This window comes from Panulirus ornatus, chromosome 53 (genome assembly GCF_036320965.1).
Source record: "Panulirus ornatus isolate Po-2019 chromosome 53, ASM3632096v1, whole genome shotgun sequence".
Lineage (NCBI taxonomy): Eukaryota > Metazoa > Arthropoda > Malacostraca > Decapoda > Palinuridae > Panulirus > Panulirus ornatus.
Window position 1 is genome coordinate 7,920,523 of NC_092276.1, and position 20,000 is coordinate 7,940,522.

At 40.9% G+C, this 20,000-nt stretch overlaps 1 protein-coding gene across 1 annotated transcript in view; it reads left to right on the forward strand.

Moving 5' to 3' along the window:
• The first annotated feature begins 3,532 nt into the window (after nt 1–3,532).
• sea (mitochondrial citrate transporter scheggia) overlaps nt 3,533–20,000 on the forward strand; it is a 103,569-nt gene continuing 87,101 nt past the window's right edge. Inside the window, exon 1 of the mRNA XM_071692526.1 lies at nt 3,533–3,709. Coding sequence (XP_071548627.1) covers nt 3,595–3,709 — 115 coding nt within the window. The 5' untranslated portion in view covers nt 3,533–3,594. The remainder of the gene's footprint in view (nt 3,710–20,000) is intronic.

The following is a 20,000-nucleotide window of genomic DNA, read 5'->3' on the forward strand; positions in this document are numbered from 1 at the left end:
GGGTAACCCTCTTTCACCTGTACTAAGTACTCTTTATGTGGAATTTTTTGAAACAAAATTACTAAAGGATATCTTACCTTCTAATGCAATTTGGTTTAGGTATGTAAATGATGTTCTTTGTGTTTGGCCAACAAATGAAAATTTACAAATATTTCTCCCCTTACTTAACAATCTAGTACCTTCCATCAAATTTACTATAGAAAATGAAAATAATGGTATGTTACCATTTGCATGATCCATAGACAAGGAAACAAGTTTAAGTTTAGCATATACAGAAAACCCACCAATGTATGCTCATATATCCATTATTACTCATCTCAACGTGACAGAATTAGATTATCATCATTTTAATCTATGTTCCTTAGGGCATTACGTATTTGCTGTCCAGAATTTATTGATGATGAGTTTGAGAAGATATATTCTATTGGATCTAAGTTAAATTACCCTAGATCTTTCATTGATAAATTCCTTAAGTTAGCAAAGAAATCATTTTATAGAGTTGAGCCCAAACCTCCCATTGACACCAAGAATCTTTTAGTTCTCCCTTTTGATAATAATTTCACTTTGCTTCCCATGTTGCTTAGATCCTTTAATGTAAATGTTGCCTTTAGCAACAATAATACTATAAAGAATATCTTAATCAGGAATTCACCAGAAAATTCTCTTGGATGCATATATAAAGTGCCTTGTGGAAACTGTGATAAATTTTATGTTGGTCAGACAGGTAAGGATCTTTCTGTTAGACTTAAGCAACATGAATATAGTATAAGAACGTGACAAGAATCAAATGCCTTGTTTAATCATGTTAAAAACTATGATCATTGTATTGAGTGGAGTAACGCCATCTCAGTTATTAACTCTAACTCTATTACCAAGAGAAATATCAATGAATCTTCTATTATTAAATCCACAAAGAATTATAATCTTAATATTAGTGATGGTCTATACAAATTAGATAACTTTATTGTTGATAAGATTTGTAAAATGATAAGTTTATGAACGCTCGTTGTATGTTTTGGACATTCACATGTTTACCAAATGGCGTCCTAGCTTCGTCTCTTCGATGTATATCAACTGACTGTTATATTTCTCTCTTGTGTCTCCCCTGATGATGTGATTATTACACGAAAGTGCACTTGGGAACTTTTCGTGTTTCATTTTCCCCGTGGACTCATAGGAATATCTTGATCACTTGTTTACTAAATGGCGTCCTAGCTACGTCTCTTCGTTGTATATCAACTGACTTACATTTCTTTCTTATATCTCACCTGATGATGTGATTATTACACGAAAATGCACTTGGGAACTTTTCGTGTTTCATTTTCCCCGTGGACTCATAGGAATATATATATATATATATATATATATATATATATATATATATATATATATATATATATATATATATATATATATATTGTGATCCTTTCCAATATATATATATATATATATATATATATATATATATATATAAGCGGAGGTGAATCATAGAGTGGGGTAGGGGGCGAAAGTTTTGGGAGCATTGAAAAATGTGTGGAACTCGAGAACGTTATCTTGGAAAGCAAAAATGGGTATGTTTGAAGGAATAGTGGTTCCGACAATGTTATATGGTTGCGAGGTGTGGGCTATAGAGTTGTGCGGAGGAGGGTGGCTGTGCTGGAAATGAGATGTTTGAGGACAATATTTGGTGTGAGGTGGTTTGATCGAGTAAGTAATGAAAGGGTAAGAGAGATGTGTGGTAATAAAAAGAGTGTGGTTGAAAGAGCAGAAGAGGGTGTGTTGAAATGGTTTGGTCACATGGAGAGAATGAGTGAGGAAAGATTGACCAAGAAGATATATGTGTCAGAGGTGGAGGGAACGAGGAGAAGTGGGAGAACAAACTGGAGGTGGAAAGATGGAGTAAAAAAGATTTTGAGTGATCGGGACCTGAACATGCAGGAGAGTGGAAGGCGTGCAAGGAATAGAGTGAATTGGAACGATGTGGTATACCTGGGTCGACGTGCTGTCAATGGATTGAACCAGGGCATGTGAAGCGTCTGGGGTAAACCAGGGAAAGTTTTGTGGGGCCTGGATGTGGAAAGGGAGCTGCGGTTTCAGTGCATTATACATGACAGCTAGAGACTGAGTGTGAACGAATTTGGCCTTTGTCTTTTTCTAGCGCTACCTCGCGCGCATCCGGGGGGAGGGGGGGGGGTGGCGACGGAAATTAATAATTGCAGACAGTATGAATTATGTACATGTGTATAAATGTATATGTCTGTGTGTGTATATATATGTATACGTTGAGATGTATAGGTATGTATATGTGCTTGTCTGGACGTGCATGTATATACATGTATATGTGGGTGGGCCATCCTTTCGTCTGTTTCCTTGCGCTACCTCGCTAACGCGGGAGACAGTCGTTATCTATGTATCTATAGCTACCACAGGATCCTTTTCTAGGAGTTCTTGTAAGTCCATGGTTGTGCTATTTCCAGCTGCAGAGATATCATGGGCTCTTTGTAAGTGAGTACTTATTTGACGAGATTGTGTACAGCTCCACCAAAGGTAACTTTTCGCTCGCGGGGTAAACTGGAGCTGGCGTAGTCGGGGAACACACACACACACACACACACACACACACACACACATTAATCTCATTCAATCCATCTCGTAATATGGGTTTTACATAATGAATTGAGCTCTGTGTTCACCTCTGTAAATCGAAATATATTACTCATGTCCATACATGCGAGTGCTGGCAGCTTGTAATATACTTACCTTGATAGTGAATATATGGGGATCACCAACCTACTTTTATAAATTGTATATTCGTATTATCATTCTACGAGTATTTAACGAATTAGTATATTGATAACAGTAATACAGACCACCGGGGTGACTTCCATCTGATTGGTCTGTGGAAGACAGAACCTAATTACGTCATAACGCGTGATGCAGAAACTGTATTCCTTTAGTTAAATATGTCATGGAAGTGTTGTGTATATACAGAGTTATCATAATTTTTTTTTTCTCTTAGACCTTAAATTGACTCTGGCGAAATAGCATTGACATCTTTAATCAACACTAACATCTACTTTCGTCTTTCTAGTAGGTTAGCAGAAGTATAGTTGCTACCTGCCAAGTGTACGGTGATTCACAAATTAAAGATAATATTGTTATACATTCTGCAAAATATTATTCATAATGTTATATATAGATCAATTTGTTATAACATAAGAGTTACGAAAATCACACAATGAAATAAACAGATATTTAGAAACTAACGATTGTTAGATAACATTAAAGGAGCTTATGCCAGCTGTCGCTAGATACAGTCTGAGTATTTAAAGTATCCTATAATTCCTTTGAAATAGCATCATATATAAGTTAAACATAATATATTTCAACCTTGATAGATATTGGCTTTTTAGAGTTAGGTAACAGCTAGTTAATGAGTACAATATGTACGGCAAAAGACGAAACACAGAAAATACGATAACTGTGGAGAGGTCTGGCAGCGTGGACACACCTACGTGAGGAATCAGCTGAGACGCTCAGCTGGTTGTGTGTTGGTTGAAGTGAACGGTAGAGGAGTCGATAAAAGAGCTGAGAATGGATTGTCCCTCTCCTGCATTTAGGTCGCCCTTTTTGCGGCCATGGATGGCACAGACGGGTGCTGCTGCACCAGCTGGAGGGGGCAATATTGGATTGAAAGGCATTGTAGCAGGTAATGTAATAACTGGAAATGTAGGTCTTATCAACTGTAGTCTGTTCGACCTCGGCTTCGTTCTCCTTTAAACATGCCTTCACTACCAGGCCGTTTGATGAATTTATATGTCCACCTTTTGGAAATATTTCTTGGATGATTTTGATGCATATTTAGATGATGTGAAGGTATTATTTCGATGCTTATAGGACGCCTAAGCATGACACCAGTTAACTTGCATGGTAACAGAAGAGAAAGTCTTGGGTATGGTGTCATGAACAGGGTAAGTGAGCGAGTAGATAGATAGCTTAGATAAGGCTAGGCGCAGCTCAGCAAAGTTAGGCCATACCAGGTAATGTAAAGTTCCTAAGCAAGGTATAACAAGCTGTCATGATGTGAGCCATACTTCGCTTTGACTTTTTAGTAGATTATTGAGGTAGTGGCTAGGCTTTAGTAGATTATTGAGATAAGCTCAGAAACAGTAGATTAAAGAGATTAGATTAGCTCAAAACCTTAATTTTTCGGGTAGAACGTAGGCATTCTTTCTTACTCAAATTACACAACTGTGTGCTGGAATTTAAGGAAAACTAGTTACATCAAGGTTTGTGCCAACCTTACCTTAAAATCCTAAACTGTGGTTGTTGGGAGGAGGGACAGCTGCAGCTTTATACGAGTCGCTTTTTTTTTTTTTTCGAAATGCCAAGTTTAACAGCTATATGGTTCGCACCTTCGGTGTCTTGTAGATACTTCATTATGTTGACAAATAATGTCTCATGAAAAAACTACTGCTATTTCGAATAGATGAAGGCTTTCTCAGCCAGTTATGATAGATATCCGTCATTTGCAGGTGTCATTTATTAGGATAGTATGTCCTATGGTGGCATATTGTGAAACATCAGGGTTTAAGAGCTATGAGAAGATAGTGATTCGTTCCTTTAGGGTTGCGGCGAAAACAAGATAGAATCAGTATCGACGAAAATCATTAGCGGAACATCTTTTTTTTTTTTAAATGTTCGGTTATATTATGCAAGGTTATTTCATTATCAGTTTTAGGTTGTTTCTGGATCCTTACGTACCGCTAGATATGAAAAGAAATTAGAAAAAAAAAAATTATCCAGCCTACGTAACCTTACATTCTAGAAAGTGATGGCTGCAGGTGGAGTGTGAGTCATAGTAAATAACTTTACCCCATCTTTGAATAAAGTTTTTCTTCCTAGTTGATATTAAGTACGTCACCAACCCCAAAGTCAAGTTTCAAGAAAGTTCTTGCGAGGATTAGCAAAGCCCCGTTTCAAGTTTCATTTTCAGTGTGCAAAAGTTAAATATGGATTGTGGCTTTCTGTGGTTGTAAGTGGTTGTTATAATGCAGTGCCGTCGTATTGTTGGTGTTCAAAGAGCCAGTCTCATATCGTACACTCTCAAGTACTTTCACCGTGGAGATGTATCGCCATAAGCTACTTTCTCTTCAGAATTGTGTATCGGAGACCGGTATGTTACATAATTTAAGGTGTGCTAACTTTGGGCACTCAGCCACAGTAGCGCATGGAAACAGACGAAAGAATGGCCCAACCCACCCACATACACATGTGTAAACATAAACGCCCACACACGTACATATACATACCTATACATTTCTACGTATACATACATATACATACACAGACATACACATGTACATATTCATACATGCTGCCTCCATCCATTCCCGCCGCCACCCCCGCCACACATGAAATGTCACCCCCCTCCCCCGCGTGCGCGCGAGGTAGCGCTACGAAAAGACAAGGCCACATTCGTTCACACTCAGTCTCTAGCTGTCATGTGTAATGCACCGAAACCACAGCTCCCTCTCCAAATCCAGGCCCCACAACGCTTTCCATGGTTTACCCCGGACGCTTCACATGCCATGGTTCAATCCGTTGACAGCACGTCGACCCTGGTATACCACATCGTTCCAATTTACTCTATTCCTTGCACGCCTTTCACCCTTGTATATGTTCAGGCCTCGATCGCTCAAAATCTTTTTCACTCCATCCCTCCACCTCCTATTTGGTTTCCACTCCTACTTCTCGTTCCCTCCACCTCTGACACATATACCCTCTTTGTCAATTTTTCCTCACATTCTCTCCATGTGACCAGACCATTTCAATACACCCTCTTCTGCTCTCTGTACCACACTCTTTATTTCCACACACCTCTCTTACCCTTTCATTACTTGCTCGATCAAACCACCTCACAACACATATTGTCCTCAAACATTTCATTCAAACACATCCTCCCTCCTCCGTACAACCCTACATATAGCACATGCATCGCAATATTGTTGGAACTATTATTCCTTCAAGCATACCCATTTTTGCTCTCCCCGATTACGTTCTCTCCTTCCACACATTCATCGCTCCCAAAACCTTCGCCCCCTCCCCCACTCTGTGACTTACTTCCGCCTCCATGGTTCCGTTGGTTGCTAAGTCCACTCTTAGATATCTAAAACACTCCATTTTCTCCAATTTTTTATCCATTCAAACTTACCTTTCAATTAACTTGTTCCTCAACACACCTGAACCTGATAACCTTGTTGTTATATACAGTCACTCAAAACTTTCTCCTTTCATACACTCTTCCAAACTCAGTCACCATCTTATGCAGTATCTCACTCGAATCAGCCACCAGAGCTGTATCATCGGCGAACTGGCTCACTTCCCAGGCCCTCTCATCTCCAACAGACTGCATACTCGTCCCGCTCTCCAAAATTTGCATTTACCTCGCTACCCACCCCATCCATAAGCAAATTATATAACCATGGGAACATCACACACCCCTGCTGCAGACCGACCTTCACTGGGAACCAGTCGCTCTCCTCTCTTCCTACTTGTACACATTGCCTTACATCCTTGGTAAAAACTTTTCACTGCCTTTAGCAGCTTTCTATCCACACCATATACTCTTAAGACCTTCCACAAAGCATCTCTATCAACCCTATCATATGACTTCTCCAGATTCACAAATACTACATACAAATCCATCTTTTCCCAAGTATTTCTCACGCACATTCTTCAACGCAAACACCTTTTCAACACATCATCCACCACTTCTGAAACCACACTGCTCTTCTCCAATTTTATGATCTGTACATGCCTTCACCCTCTCAAGCAATGTCCTCTCGTATAGTTTCCCTGGAATACTCAACATACTTATGCCTCTGTAGTTTGAACACTCACCTTTATCCCTTTTGCCTTTGTCCAGTGGTACTATGTATGCATTCCACCAAACCTTAGGCACTTCACCATAATCCATACATACATTGAACATCCTTACCAACCAGTCAACAACGGAGTCACCCCCTTTTTTAATAAATTCAAATGCAATATCATCCAAAACCACCGCCTTGCTGGATTTCATCTGCAAAGTTTTCACTACCTCTTCTTTCTTACCCAAACCATTCTCCTTGACCCTCTCGCTTCGCACACCACTCCGACTAAAACACCCTTCATCTGCAACGCTAAAATCAAACATATTCAACAAGCCTTTAAAATACTCACTCCATCTCCTTCTCACTTCATCACTTCCTGTGATTAGTTCTCCCTTCACTGATGTTCCTATTGTGTTTTCTTGTCTTACGAACGTTATTCACCTCCTTCGAAAACATCTTTTTATTCTCCCTAAAGTTTGATGATACTCTCTCACCCCAGCTCTCATTTGCCCTCTTTTTCAACCCTTGCACCTTCCTCTCCCAGTCATTTGCATTCCTTCCTTGCAAGTATCGTCCAAACGCCTCTCTTTTCTCTTTCACTAATAACTTTACTTCTTTGACCCACCAATCACTACCCTTTCTGATCTGTCCACCTCCCACCTTTCTCATGCCGCATGCATCTTTTGCACATGCCATCACTGTTTCCCAAAATACATCCCATTCCTCACCCACTCCCCTCACGTCATTTACTCTAACCTTTTGCCATTCTACACTCAATCTCTCCTGGTACTTTCTGACACAAGTGTCCTTTCCAAGCGCGCTCACTTTCACCACTCTCTTTCCTTAACGTTTCTCCTCTTTTTAGAAAACCTCTACAAATCTTCACCTTCGCCTCCACAAGATAGTGATCAGAAATCTCTCCAGCTGCCGCTTTCAGCACATTAACACCCAAAAGTCTCTCTTTTGCATGCCTATCAATTCACACGTAATCCAATAATGCCCTTTGATCATCTCTCCTACTCACATACGTATACTTATGTATATCTCTTTTTATACCAGGTATTCCCAATCACCAGTCTTTTATCAGCACACAAATCCACAAGCTCTTCACCATTTCCATTCACAACACTGAATAACCCATGTACACCAATCTTACCCTCAACTGCCACATTACTCACCTTCACATTATATCACTCATCACTAATACCCGGGCTCGTGCATCATAGCTGCTGACACACTCACTCAGCTGCTCCCAAAACACTTGTCTCATGATCAGGTGCATAAGCACTAATAATCACCCATCTCTCCCTCCATCCACTCTCAGTTTTACCTACATCATGTAGAATTTACTTTCTTGCACTATCACACACTCCCACAACTCCTGCTTCAGGAGTAGTGCTACTCTTTCCTTAGCTCTTGTCCTCTCACCAACCCCTAACATTACTCCTTAGACTTTTCCAAACCATTTTTCTCCTTTACCCTTGAGCTTCGTTTCATTCAGAGTCAGAACATACAGTTTTCTTTCCTCAAACATATTACCTATCTCTCCATTCTTCTCATCTTTGTTACATCCATACACATTCAGACACGTCGATCTGTGCCATCAAGGAGGATGAGCATTTCTCTCTTTGACTCCTTCAGTTTCCCCTTTTAGAAATTGTAATACAAGGAGGGGAAGGTTTCCAGCTCCCCCCACTCCCGCTCACTTTAGTCGCCTTCTGCGACACGCAGGGAATATGTGGGAAGTATTCTTTCTCCCCATCCCCAGGGATAGAACTTGACAGGCGGAGCTATTGGAATAGGAAGGATGAAGGTACGTGCTAAAGAATATCAAATTAAGAAGTTATTGCTCTATAAAGCACGATGGGGAATTCCTAACATACACTTTTATGCCTGGTAAAGTTAATTTAGATAAGGCTTTGTCTTGGTCAAGATAATGTATGTACCATTTCAGTATTCCTGGATATTTATTAACACACACACACACACACACAAGCCAATGTCAGGTATCCATTTTATGGACCATTCCCTAGGGGAGGATGAACAGCTGGGTGGACTGTGGACCGGAGGCTGCGACCAGGATTCGAACCGAAACGATTTGATCCAAGGCGATGTGTTTTGCTTTCCCCACTGGGATTTACTGTTGAAGAGAGCCACCTTGAGAAGACATACATGAGACATGTTCCATAATCGATTTTATCTAATGTTCAGTTTTATCTATAAGGTCGAAGATTGAGTCGCACTATAATGTAAACTGACGTATGTCCTTTGAAGAAACTGATCCCAGCTTCTGAAAGCCAACTTAAGTACGAGTCTGGGTGAAACTTGACAAAAACGATGTTAAACAAGATGTATGTAACTGAAAAACACTATATTTGAACGATTACCTTCTTCCATATTTATATATAAATCAGTCATATTTGACAAAAACACTCAACAGTTCCTTGAAACTACGATTTTTTTTTTTTTATGCATTTGATATGTCAGAAAACCTACATATAATGACGTCTTTACATCTTAAGATTCGTTTATTGTCAACAGTCATAAGAATTTTGTTTTGATTAACGCCAAAGTGGCCGCATCACGTTGAAGAAAATGAAAAAAAAGAAAAAGTATTGCTCGCCTGCGAACAAGTTACGTGAAATTTTGCCTGCTAAACCGTACTCCATCGTTGCCTTGATTTTGTCCCGCTCATATATCGACTGCTGGGGATGTAGGAGTGAATATATTCATTTGATAGATCATGATATAAATATGATATACGTTCGTTTTGGGGTGTGACCTTACCCATCGCCTGACTGTGGTGTGTGGAGTAATCAGGGGCGATAGCGTATCGCAATGCCCGTTGTGTAAGACGTCTCTCAGCCATTGTCTGGAGTTTGTATTACGATAGCCGACCCAACTGCTTGTAGTATCCAACCCAACTTGTCAAGAGGCTACACCGTACGTCACGGTGTTTATGTCTCCATGTTCTAAGCACCCAACCTTGAACTGCGACGCCACGTAACTTTCGGTGTCGTTTTGAATATCGTATAATGGTCGTCAAAGTTGCGTTTATGTTCACTGGAGCTTATCATTTTTAAGCTCCTTCCTACAATGCTTGATATACTGGGGTGTGGCACAAACCCGAGATAAGACATTGACCTACACTGAAAAACGACGCCAGTTGCTATCCAGCCAGCGCGAACAGCGCTTGGTGATGGCCAGTGTGTTTTTGTGATGGATATGTGGCTCCATCTGATTAGGAGGGACAGGGCCACTGGTCAAGGGTGACTGTGGCAGCATACTGATGAGCAGCGGAAGGGATTCCTCAGTGAAATATATATAATAGTGCGCGAAGAACAGGTTCAGGGAGGGAAGGACAGCGAAACAAAATATAATGACTAAACCAGGACTGTGGAGGGTGTAGTGTTGGGGTGCGCCTGCGTCAGGCTATAGGAGAAAGATGAAATCAGAACACACACACACACACACACTATGTATATATATATATATATATATATATATATATATATATATATATATATATATATATATATATATATGTATGTATATGGTGTAATAATTGTCGAGCATAAGATCCATGTGTTCAAGCCTAGCCATCTGGAAGTTATACCATGAAAAGTGGAGTCTGCCTAAGGTCTGCCTTAGGCAGACCTTTAGGCCTAATGCCCAACCGACCACACTGAGCCAACAGGACTTTGTTACTCAGACATTCGTATATCCATGACTTGATAATCTCTGGTCATAGTTACTGCCTGCCTCCCTCCCTACACCTCGCATCACTTGCTGTTGACGCCATAAAAAGCCCAGTTTGGCTCGTGTGATTTTTCGGTGCGGTCAACGAGCTTAAGGTAAACATTGTTCAGCTTGAAAATCGTCGGTTCCAAATGCCAGGAAGGAGAGGCTGTAGGTGACCTGTTGAGAACATCATTAAGAGACGCCGTACTTGATGAGATGTTGGGAGCTATGTAAATGGCAGTTGAAATGAGTGGCATCACTACCATTTGCTTACCTGAATTTTTTTTCACGTAGCACTTTATATATATATATATATATATATATATATATATATATATATATATATATATATATATATATATATATATATATATGTATATATCTTTTCTTTTAAACTATTCGCCATTTCCCGCGTTAGCAAGGTAGCGTTAAGAACAGAGGACTGGGCGTTTTTTTGGAATATCCTCACCTGGTCCCCTCTGTTCCTTCTTTTGGAAAAAAAAAAAAAAAAGAGAGGGGAGGATTTCCAGCCCCCGCTCCCTCCCCTTTTAGTCGCCTTCTACGACACGCAGGGAATACGTGGGAAGTATTCTTAATCCATATATATATATATATATATATATATATATATATATATATATATATATATAATATATATATATATATATATATATATATATATATATATATATATATATATATATATATATATATATATAACCTTACGGAATACGTGCATATAATGTAACACCGTTTGTACTGGACTCTGCCTGGTGTAAGTAATCGATTACACAGCGAGGCGATGCAGTATCATCGTCTACGGACAGAAGGGAATTCGCAGTCTTCTCAAAGATCCCTTCTGCTCCAAAGGAGTCTGCTCCCGGCTCCTGTAAAGAATGCACCCTCGAAACTTTAAGAACCCTCATAATAGAGGTGATAAGGTTATCAGTAGATGAGTAATGAAAATTAAACTGATAACAATGATGATGATAATGATAGAAAATCATTTCATTTCTTTCATACTTGTTCTCCGTTTCCTGCGTGGTTGAAGTTACGCCAAGAAAAGACGGAGAAAAGGACCAAATGTACTGGCATGTATTTTTTAGTTGTTATGTACCGAAACTTTAGCCCCACAGACCCTTCCGTGATCTACCCGTTGCTTCAATATGCTCTAGTACAGTCTGTTAACAGCACGTCGCCCCGTGTATACCACATTGCTCCAGTTCACTCCATCCTGTGCACCCCTCTCACCTTCCATGTCCAGGCCCCCAAACACTCGAAATCTTTTCACTCCATCCTTCCATCTTCAGTTTGGTCTCCCCTTCTTGTCCCCTTCACTTGTGACATATCATCATAGTCAACCTCTCTTCTTGAAACAGGGAAAGAAGAGAGTGATTCATAGAAGAAATCAGTAATCACATTGATAGAATACGTAACGTAAATTTGCGTAGAGAAATAGACTGATACGACAAAATAAACGTTAATATCAAGCTTATATTCCTGAAAATAGCAAAAGAAACCATAAGGAATTTTACAGTTATGTTAGAAGCAAGAGTCAACATTCAGTCAATAGGTCCATTAATTACGGGAAACAGTCAGTGCCTTAGTTCAAGACAACGGAAATTCGCGAATGATAATTCATGTCCCGAATCTCAACAGTTTCATTGATAATAGAGAACATTCTGCAGTACATAGAAGCGGAAGACGTACTATCAGCAGAGAACGGGATGAAAATAGTTGTAACGATAGGCCCTCAGCCAAGACCTCTTTCAAAGCAGTCACTTACCCTTAACAGGAACGAGTGAACTGGACAAAGATCGTGGGATCATCTCGCTTCTCCAGTCAAATGAGATAGCTCTTGGAACTTTAAGAAGCTCTCTCTCGGAAACAATGTGAAAACCTTTCCGTGGTGTAACGGTTAGTAGTAGTGACAGTTACCCTACACTGGCGAACTGAGATCAAGTCCTCATAGATTCGAATCCTGATCGTGGCAGCCAAGTCCTCAGTTCGACCAGCTGGTTGATGAAATGTACCTGGCAATGGCTAGAATGTGTGTGTGCATACATAGGAGTAACGCTGTAGGATGTGTATATAAGGTAAGGAGTTGGGGCATTACGATTGTAAAACTCTCTGCCCATAACACACAAACGATAATCACAATTAGTAGCCACATCAAATGTTGCGTGATTCACCCGGATATGTATAACACCTTCAGCTCTTCTCAGTTGCACAACCTTGTAGGGAAAGTAGGCCGTTCCCTGCAGTCTTCAGCCCATCATCAGACGATATCAGGTCTCGAGTAACATGGGAAATATTTAAGATTTGAGGTGAAACGTCTGAGCCAAATTAGAGCTAAGTTTCAATGGTAGATGTCTGTCTTGGTGGGCTGTCGCCTGTGCAGGTGTTGTCTGTGGTCCTCCGCCTTAGCAGACCATTGTGATGATAAGTCTACTACTGTCCTACATAAAGGCGAGCAGTTCCTGGGCATTTGGTTCATGACAGGGAGCATGAACGTATATCAGTATTACTCGGAAAATATTCTCGTAATTGATGTGAAGTATATACTCGTTTACTCATATCCACTCTTCCGCTGTCATGTATTGTAATATAAAGAAACCGTCGCCCACTTATGTACACCATCTAACTACTTGTACATACGCTATAAGAACTACACTGCGCTTCTCAGAGCTTTCCTCCCTCACCTTCCACAAATCATCTCTTACCAACTCTGACCTTCGCTTTCAGCAGAGTACTGAATGCTTCTTGGAAAACGCTACCCTCTTTAGTATATTTTACACAAACTCCTAAGAGCAAAACACGCCCGATCCACACATCCACACTTGAAGCCATATTGTTCCTTCCCAGTTTGTTACTCTGTCCATGCCACCACCCTCTCGGTCATCACTCTCCCATACAAGTTATCTGGTATACTCAACAGTCATATACCTCTGTAATTCGACCATACACTCTTATCCCACTTGCCTTGTGGCAGTATACAGGCATTCCTCCAATTCTCAGGCACCTCACTGTGATCTATACATACAGTGAATATCCTTATTAACCAAATAACAAACCTGTCGCTCCCTTTCTTGAGAAATTCAACTGTAATCCCATCCCTTCCAGCTGCTTTGCCAAACTTCACCATACGTAACTCTTTTCACCTCCTTTTACCAAACCATTTGCACAAGTCACTACGTCACGTACACTAAACATCACCCACCCTTTCACTTAAAACATTCAACAGTCCTTCAAAGTAATTTCTGATTTTTACCTCTTCTTTGTTCGTCACCACTCGGCCATTTGCTCCCTTCATTGATGCTCCCATTTGATATCTTGTCCTTCTTACATTATTCATTTCCTTCATTTTTTTTTATATTCTCCCAGAAGTTTGTCAATAGTCTCTCAGCCCCTGGGCTTCCCATAAACATTGGACAGTATCCCCCACGTATAACTGATGTTTGAAATCTGACCACCCCTGGAGATTACTGGTTGCATAGGAAACTGGATAGAAGCCTAGTCGCGTGCATCATCTCGTAGGGGGGGAACGTTTGTGGTCCTTTATTGGGCCTGTAATTTTCATCACCTACATTAATGATAATACTGATATAAGGCCGAAGATACAAAGATCGGCAGTGTCATATTTAATGAAGATAGGTTAAGATTACAAGAGGATCTTGATAATATTGCTGGAATATGGCAAATGCTATTTAACATCGATCAGTGTCAGTTGTTGCAATTAGGAAACCTCATCAACAACAAAAATATTATCATGAACTGATGCGCCACAAGTTATATAGGACAGCCCTAGTGTGAGGAAGTTAAGGGTCACTGCCTCCAATAACTTTAAATTCTCCTGTCATTGTAACGAAGCCTGCTTATGGGTTACTGCCTCCAACAACTTCAAATTCACCTAGCACGTTAATGAAGCTGCCAAGAAAGCAAATAGGATTTTGAGGTTTCTTAACAGATTTACATACAAAACCAAGGACGTTGTATTTCCTATAAGTCCATAACTAAGTCTTATTCAACCCCACCTCGAATATGCAGGGCAGTTCTGGGCCTCCCACTTCAGCAGGGATACTGTTATATTGGAAGCAGTGCAGTGAAGAGCAACTAAATTGATTCTTTCCTTGCATAACAAACTGTATGAGGACAGATTGCGAAAATTGAATTTCGTCTAAGCAAGAGGCGGCTTCGAGGCAAATTGATAAGATGTTTTAGAATACTCGAAGGATTCAACAACGTCGATATTGAAACATTCTTTACAGTCGCGCCAGCACTACCAGCGAAAGGAAAAATACTAAGACTTAAGAGTTCGCCGTGTTAATCTGGATTGCACGCAATATCTTTTCACCGACATTATTGACGCGTGGAATAAGCTTCAAGAACAAGTTGTTCAGAGCAACACTTGACATATTCTAAACTGGACTTGATTATCAGTTATCATTCCGGTACTGAATAATTGTTTTCATCGGTCATCATTACGTACGTAGTGGTATACTTTGCTACCTTCACATCCACCGCTCTCGCCCTGGCCATGCTGCGGTAACATACCACATTGATTAACCCGTGTCGCTTGCTTTGAGGGAGCAAGAAAGAATTTCCGTTTCATCATTCCACTGCAGGAGTAATATAGACATGGTGAATCGCGTGGCTGGAACTCAAAAGTTTATGCTTAGTTGTGTGTTTTACAACTAAAAAGTGAACGGATGCATGTCGTTGGGAATGGATGCATGATATATTCACGTTCATTCTACCTTCTGACTTTCTTGTACAAATTCAAATTTCTTTTAGGCATATTGATTCTGTAATGTATTATTTCTGCTCGTTTTCCGTCCGCTAATGTTGCTGAAGAGAGTGTAGGTTCGGGAGAAAGCCTTTGCTTTACTATCATTTTCTTCTACTGCCTTTAAGAATGCATTTTATTTCTTTTTTTAGCAGCATTCAGGCAGACCACCTAGCTTGGACTTTAGGTCTATGTGGTGTGTGTATCAGTGTAACTCTCACCCAGTCCCCCGATATCTTCTCACACAATTCCCTTTTCCAGTCTGTCAGTTTCACAACCCTCTTTCCACCTGTACCATCATTTTCTTTCCAAAGGCCCTACAAACCTCCACTCTTGCTCCCATCAAGAAGCGGTCAGACATCCCACCAGCTGCTTCTTTCATCTTTTTTTTTTTACATCCAAAGTCTCTCCTCCACACGCCTATCACTTAGTACATAGTCCAGCTATTTTCGTAGACCCATAGTCACGTTGGTGCCTGATGGCCTATATCATACTTTCGTAGGAAGTCAGTGTAATTGAAATAATCTCAGAGTTATCAAAAAGAAATATATCTAATCTAACCTTGGGATGATTTTCTGTCATTAACAGTAGAATAGTGGAGGCACATGTACCACAGCAAGTGTTTACGGGAAGGGATGATCATATCGCAGTTCAGAACGAGTGGTGAGGAGGAGGGAGAGATAGAGAGCGGAGGGGAGTTAGGGAGGTCAATGTACGCTTTATACCCAATCTGGCTTGAGCGAAAGTCCATAGTCAGTGAATGTGGATGAGAAAGGGTGGTCGGTCTTACTATGGGATTACTGGTGAAGCTAGGCACTAGCCAAGTAGATGAACGACTATGTGATTGTAGTGGGAACTGATAAACCACTTTTCTAAAGCTTTTGAGAAATCCTCAGGTCCCCTGCTGTAGTGTCAGAATCTGGTATGCATTGCTGCGAGTGAGGTGAGCTGGTTGGTTGGCGAGATGTTAGGCGAGTCTGGCATGTGTCTGCTGTTGAACAGGTTTATACATCATATCAGGATGGACCTATTATTTTGAAGTTGTGTTAAATTTGACAAAATGCGATGTAGAGGAATTCCATGATTGTGATTAACTTTGTTTTCCTTGAAAGTTTAATGAAAAAGTTGTCCTTCTATGACTAGGTATGCAAGTTATTCCCGATAATTTTCTGACAAAAGACATAGTGTGATCATGCTTCTCCAACACCAAAGAAATCCACAGCATTTCCTTGATGTCCGCCCGGTTAATCAGGATTTACGCCGCCGATGTCATCAGTCGTTGTCAAGTGTGTGGGTGGCGGCGGTCCAGCACACCTCGCTGATTGCTTGTCCCTGATCACTTGTCCTTTACGACGTCTTTCTCTGTCAATGGCAGCCTCCGTAGTTCGTGTGGAGCAGCGTGATTGTTACCGAGGGGCTTCACATGGTGCGTCCTGAACCAGTGGCGCGGTGTTGTTGTCATAGCATTATGTAAGACTCGCTGGTGTTACTTTTCGTAGGTTCCATTTAATGTATTTCTGCACTACCGTGTCGCTGTTAGAAAAATGTGCAGTCCCTTGTGCTAATGAAATACAGGGATGGATAAAACGACTGGTGACGAACGCCTCGATATACCAATGTTAACACCCTTACAGCTTGCCGCTTCACTACCGTAGTATCTTGCTACACTCTCTCTCTCCGGAACCTGTTCTGGTTTATGTCTCCCTAATCCTTTAAAGTAGAACCAAGCCAGGCTGGGAAGAATGGAGAAGAAGCATACTCGGATCATTTGTTTCTGTTACCCGTCTCTGGTCAATGTATGGAAATGGACTTGATCGTAACGGCTGGGACTAAGTGATAGGGTTAGGCTGTGAGGGTCGCAGGGTACGGGGTGCTGTCACCGCTGGTCGTGTCATCTTCCCCCACCCTCAACTGGGACTTCATAAGGTTGCCTGGCTTGTAGGCCTTCCTTATCATGGAGAGCAGCTTCCATGTATCATTACACGCATTTATCCTGCATTGTTGATAAGAGGTAAGGTTATCGTCTTGTTGCTGGGGAGTAAGAGAGCTCGGAAGATAATATAATCCCTAGACTTTTTTTTTTTAGGTGCTTTTGCCTACTTTGTTGGTTGGACCTTTAGATGCACCGTGTGTACTGTGGGTAGCACAGCTCTTGTCGAACGTGGCAACATGAGTATAATGAGGTATACTTGACCGACATAGGGTATGATGTCCACAGCTCAAGGGTAGCCAGACACAGTTAAAGCCGTCCACTTATCAGGGTCACGACACGTTACATTCACCCGCTGACCTTCATCCTTCACATTACCACATCCAACATTTCAGTGATATTGGACCACACTTACTGGTCCTTTTACCACCGTCTTCGTTTTTCCTTAGAATTTTGTACCTCCATTTTTTTTTTCGGACTTGAGTAACACCGACCAAGCCACAAGGTTTTGTGAGCGTTGGCATGTCGAGGTTAGACGTTCTGCCTAGCCACCCAAGAATGTGGAACTCCGTGTATTTTCTCGACCCCTTCAGTCTGTCCTCCATAAAGAGTCAGATCTTTCAAAACTTATAAAAGACAAGTGATTACCATTTTCCCATCAGGCTGTATCTGAAATGAACAAGTGTCTGTGATTAGTGCCTCAATAAAAGAATATGTTTACGTCAAAATAGTTATGTGTTACAGCTTGAAGTCTATCATTAATAAACATGTGATTCGGTTTTGCATTTTCCTCAGTGCGTTGACTTTTTAGATACGTCTGGTCGAATACCCTGTGGGCGTAAGGTTTTCAGTCCTTTCCCTGATATTTTTAGACTGCAACACTGCATGCCGTGATGTGAACGTGATATGTTGCAGGCAAATAGGAAAACCTGAAATTTCATGTGGAAGACGACCTGTACTGTATAATTGGACCATTACTTACATATTTTTTTTTTTTGCTTGGAAAATACATAAACACACGCTACACATCAGTCAACCGCAGCGGCTACCTGTTTAAAAATTCCTGTGTTCTTGGGACTTTCGTGCACCCTGTCTTTTGATCCACCGCCCACAGGAGTAGGCGTGTACAGTAATCCAGCAGCTCCTCGGAAGCAAAATCAATGATGTTTCTTTCCATGCGCCAGGGTAAACCTAAAAGAAATCAATACAACGCTGAGGCTGTTAATTACATTACAGAGGTGAAAATACGATTGCTTCTCAAATGTAGAAAATTCCAAGTCAAATAGTGGTATTTAAAGATGGATGATTTATTCTACTCTGGGATATATATATATATATATATATATATATATATATATATATATATATATATGTATATATATATATATATAATTGGATACAAGTACGTAACCATAAGATCATTGTCTCGTTCGGGTGATGGAGAGCGGGTGGGGGCGTGGCGCTGGTGGGTGGCGTGACTGTGGTCTGTTGGTGGAAAGGCAGGCGCCACCTGCCCCTCCCCTAACCAGTCTGCGGCGACAACACGTGTGTCTTATCAGTCGGTGAACGCTCATCGTTTCCAAAGTAAACCTGCCGCCTTGTAGGCTTGTCTTGCTCTATCTTCACAGATCTATGATTAATCTGGAAGTCGCGAGTGCACCGTACATCCTAGACGAGTATAATGCCTGGGGGTTGAATATACTTAACGCGACTGTATGTGCACTAACTAGTGCAGCATTTGCTTGGCTGTCTCGTGCATCCAGTATGTCTTTCTCTGTAATGCCCATCGTTTTAGATATTGTTGTTCGGGCTGTCCCGGAGTAGAACAGTGCATCGCTAAAAAGCTGATGTTTTTCCCTATGTGAGAGTGGGTTAGCGACGGTCATGTAGGTCTTGCTGAACGGAAGAGCGCGTCGAGGCCAGCGGCTAACCCCCAGCTCACCTCGGTCTCAAATGGCAACACAAGACTGTTACCACCCCCTCGACAAACAGTGATTTCCAGCATGGGGACTCTATACATTTAAGTAAAACGATTTTTCATTATACCTTAACCATAAGAAGCCAAGGATGATATAATCTAACGTATACGGTCACCGTTGCTGGTAAAACTAGGCTGACGTGCGCATACCCGTACTGCTTGTTTTCCGTCAACACACACACATCAGGAAAGAGTTTAGGTACCGTGCCTTTCACCTTACCCGACAGATCTTGGCCTTCTGAGACTGGTACTAAGATCTCTAGGACGGACACTCTAGTTAAGGTCAGATATATATATACAAGTTTTTTTTTTTCTTTTACTGTCATATTTACATCTGCTGGACTTAGGTAATGGCATGTTGGGTGTTGTCTATGTTCCTTAGTTGGTATTGATGGTGACATATGTGTGAGGAAGCATACGAGAAAAGTGAACGAACCCCACTTGATTTTGTCTTCTTGTAGGTGTATAATAACTGCAATTGGCGACTAGTAAGAGTTTGACCACTTGGAACTGGTTCTTGAAGCATTTTGCGTCTGAAAATGGTTGAAAACTTTCTGGACTTTTGATTGATCACATTTAGTTTAGAACTCTGTGGACACCGTCATGTGGTTACCTTAGAAGCGACTCAAGCGTAACTGAATATGAATATTATAGGTATAAGAGAGGCACAGTGATCGTATAAATCTCCAT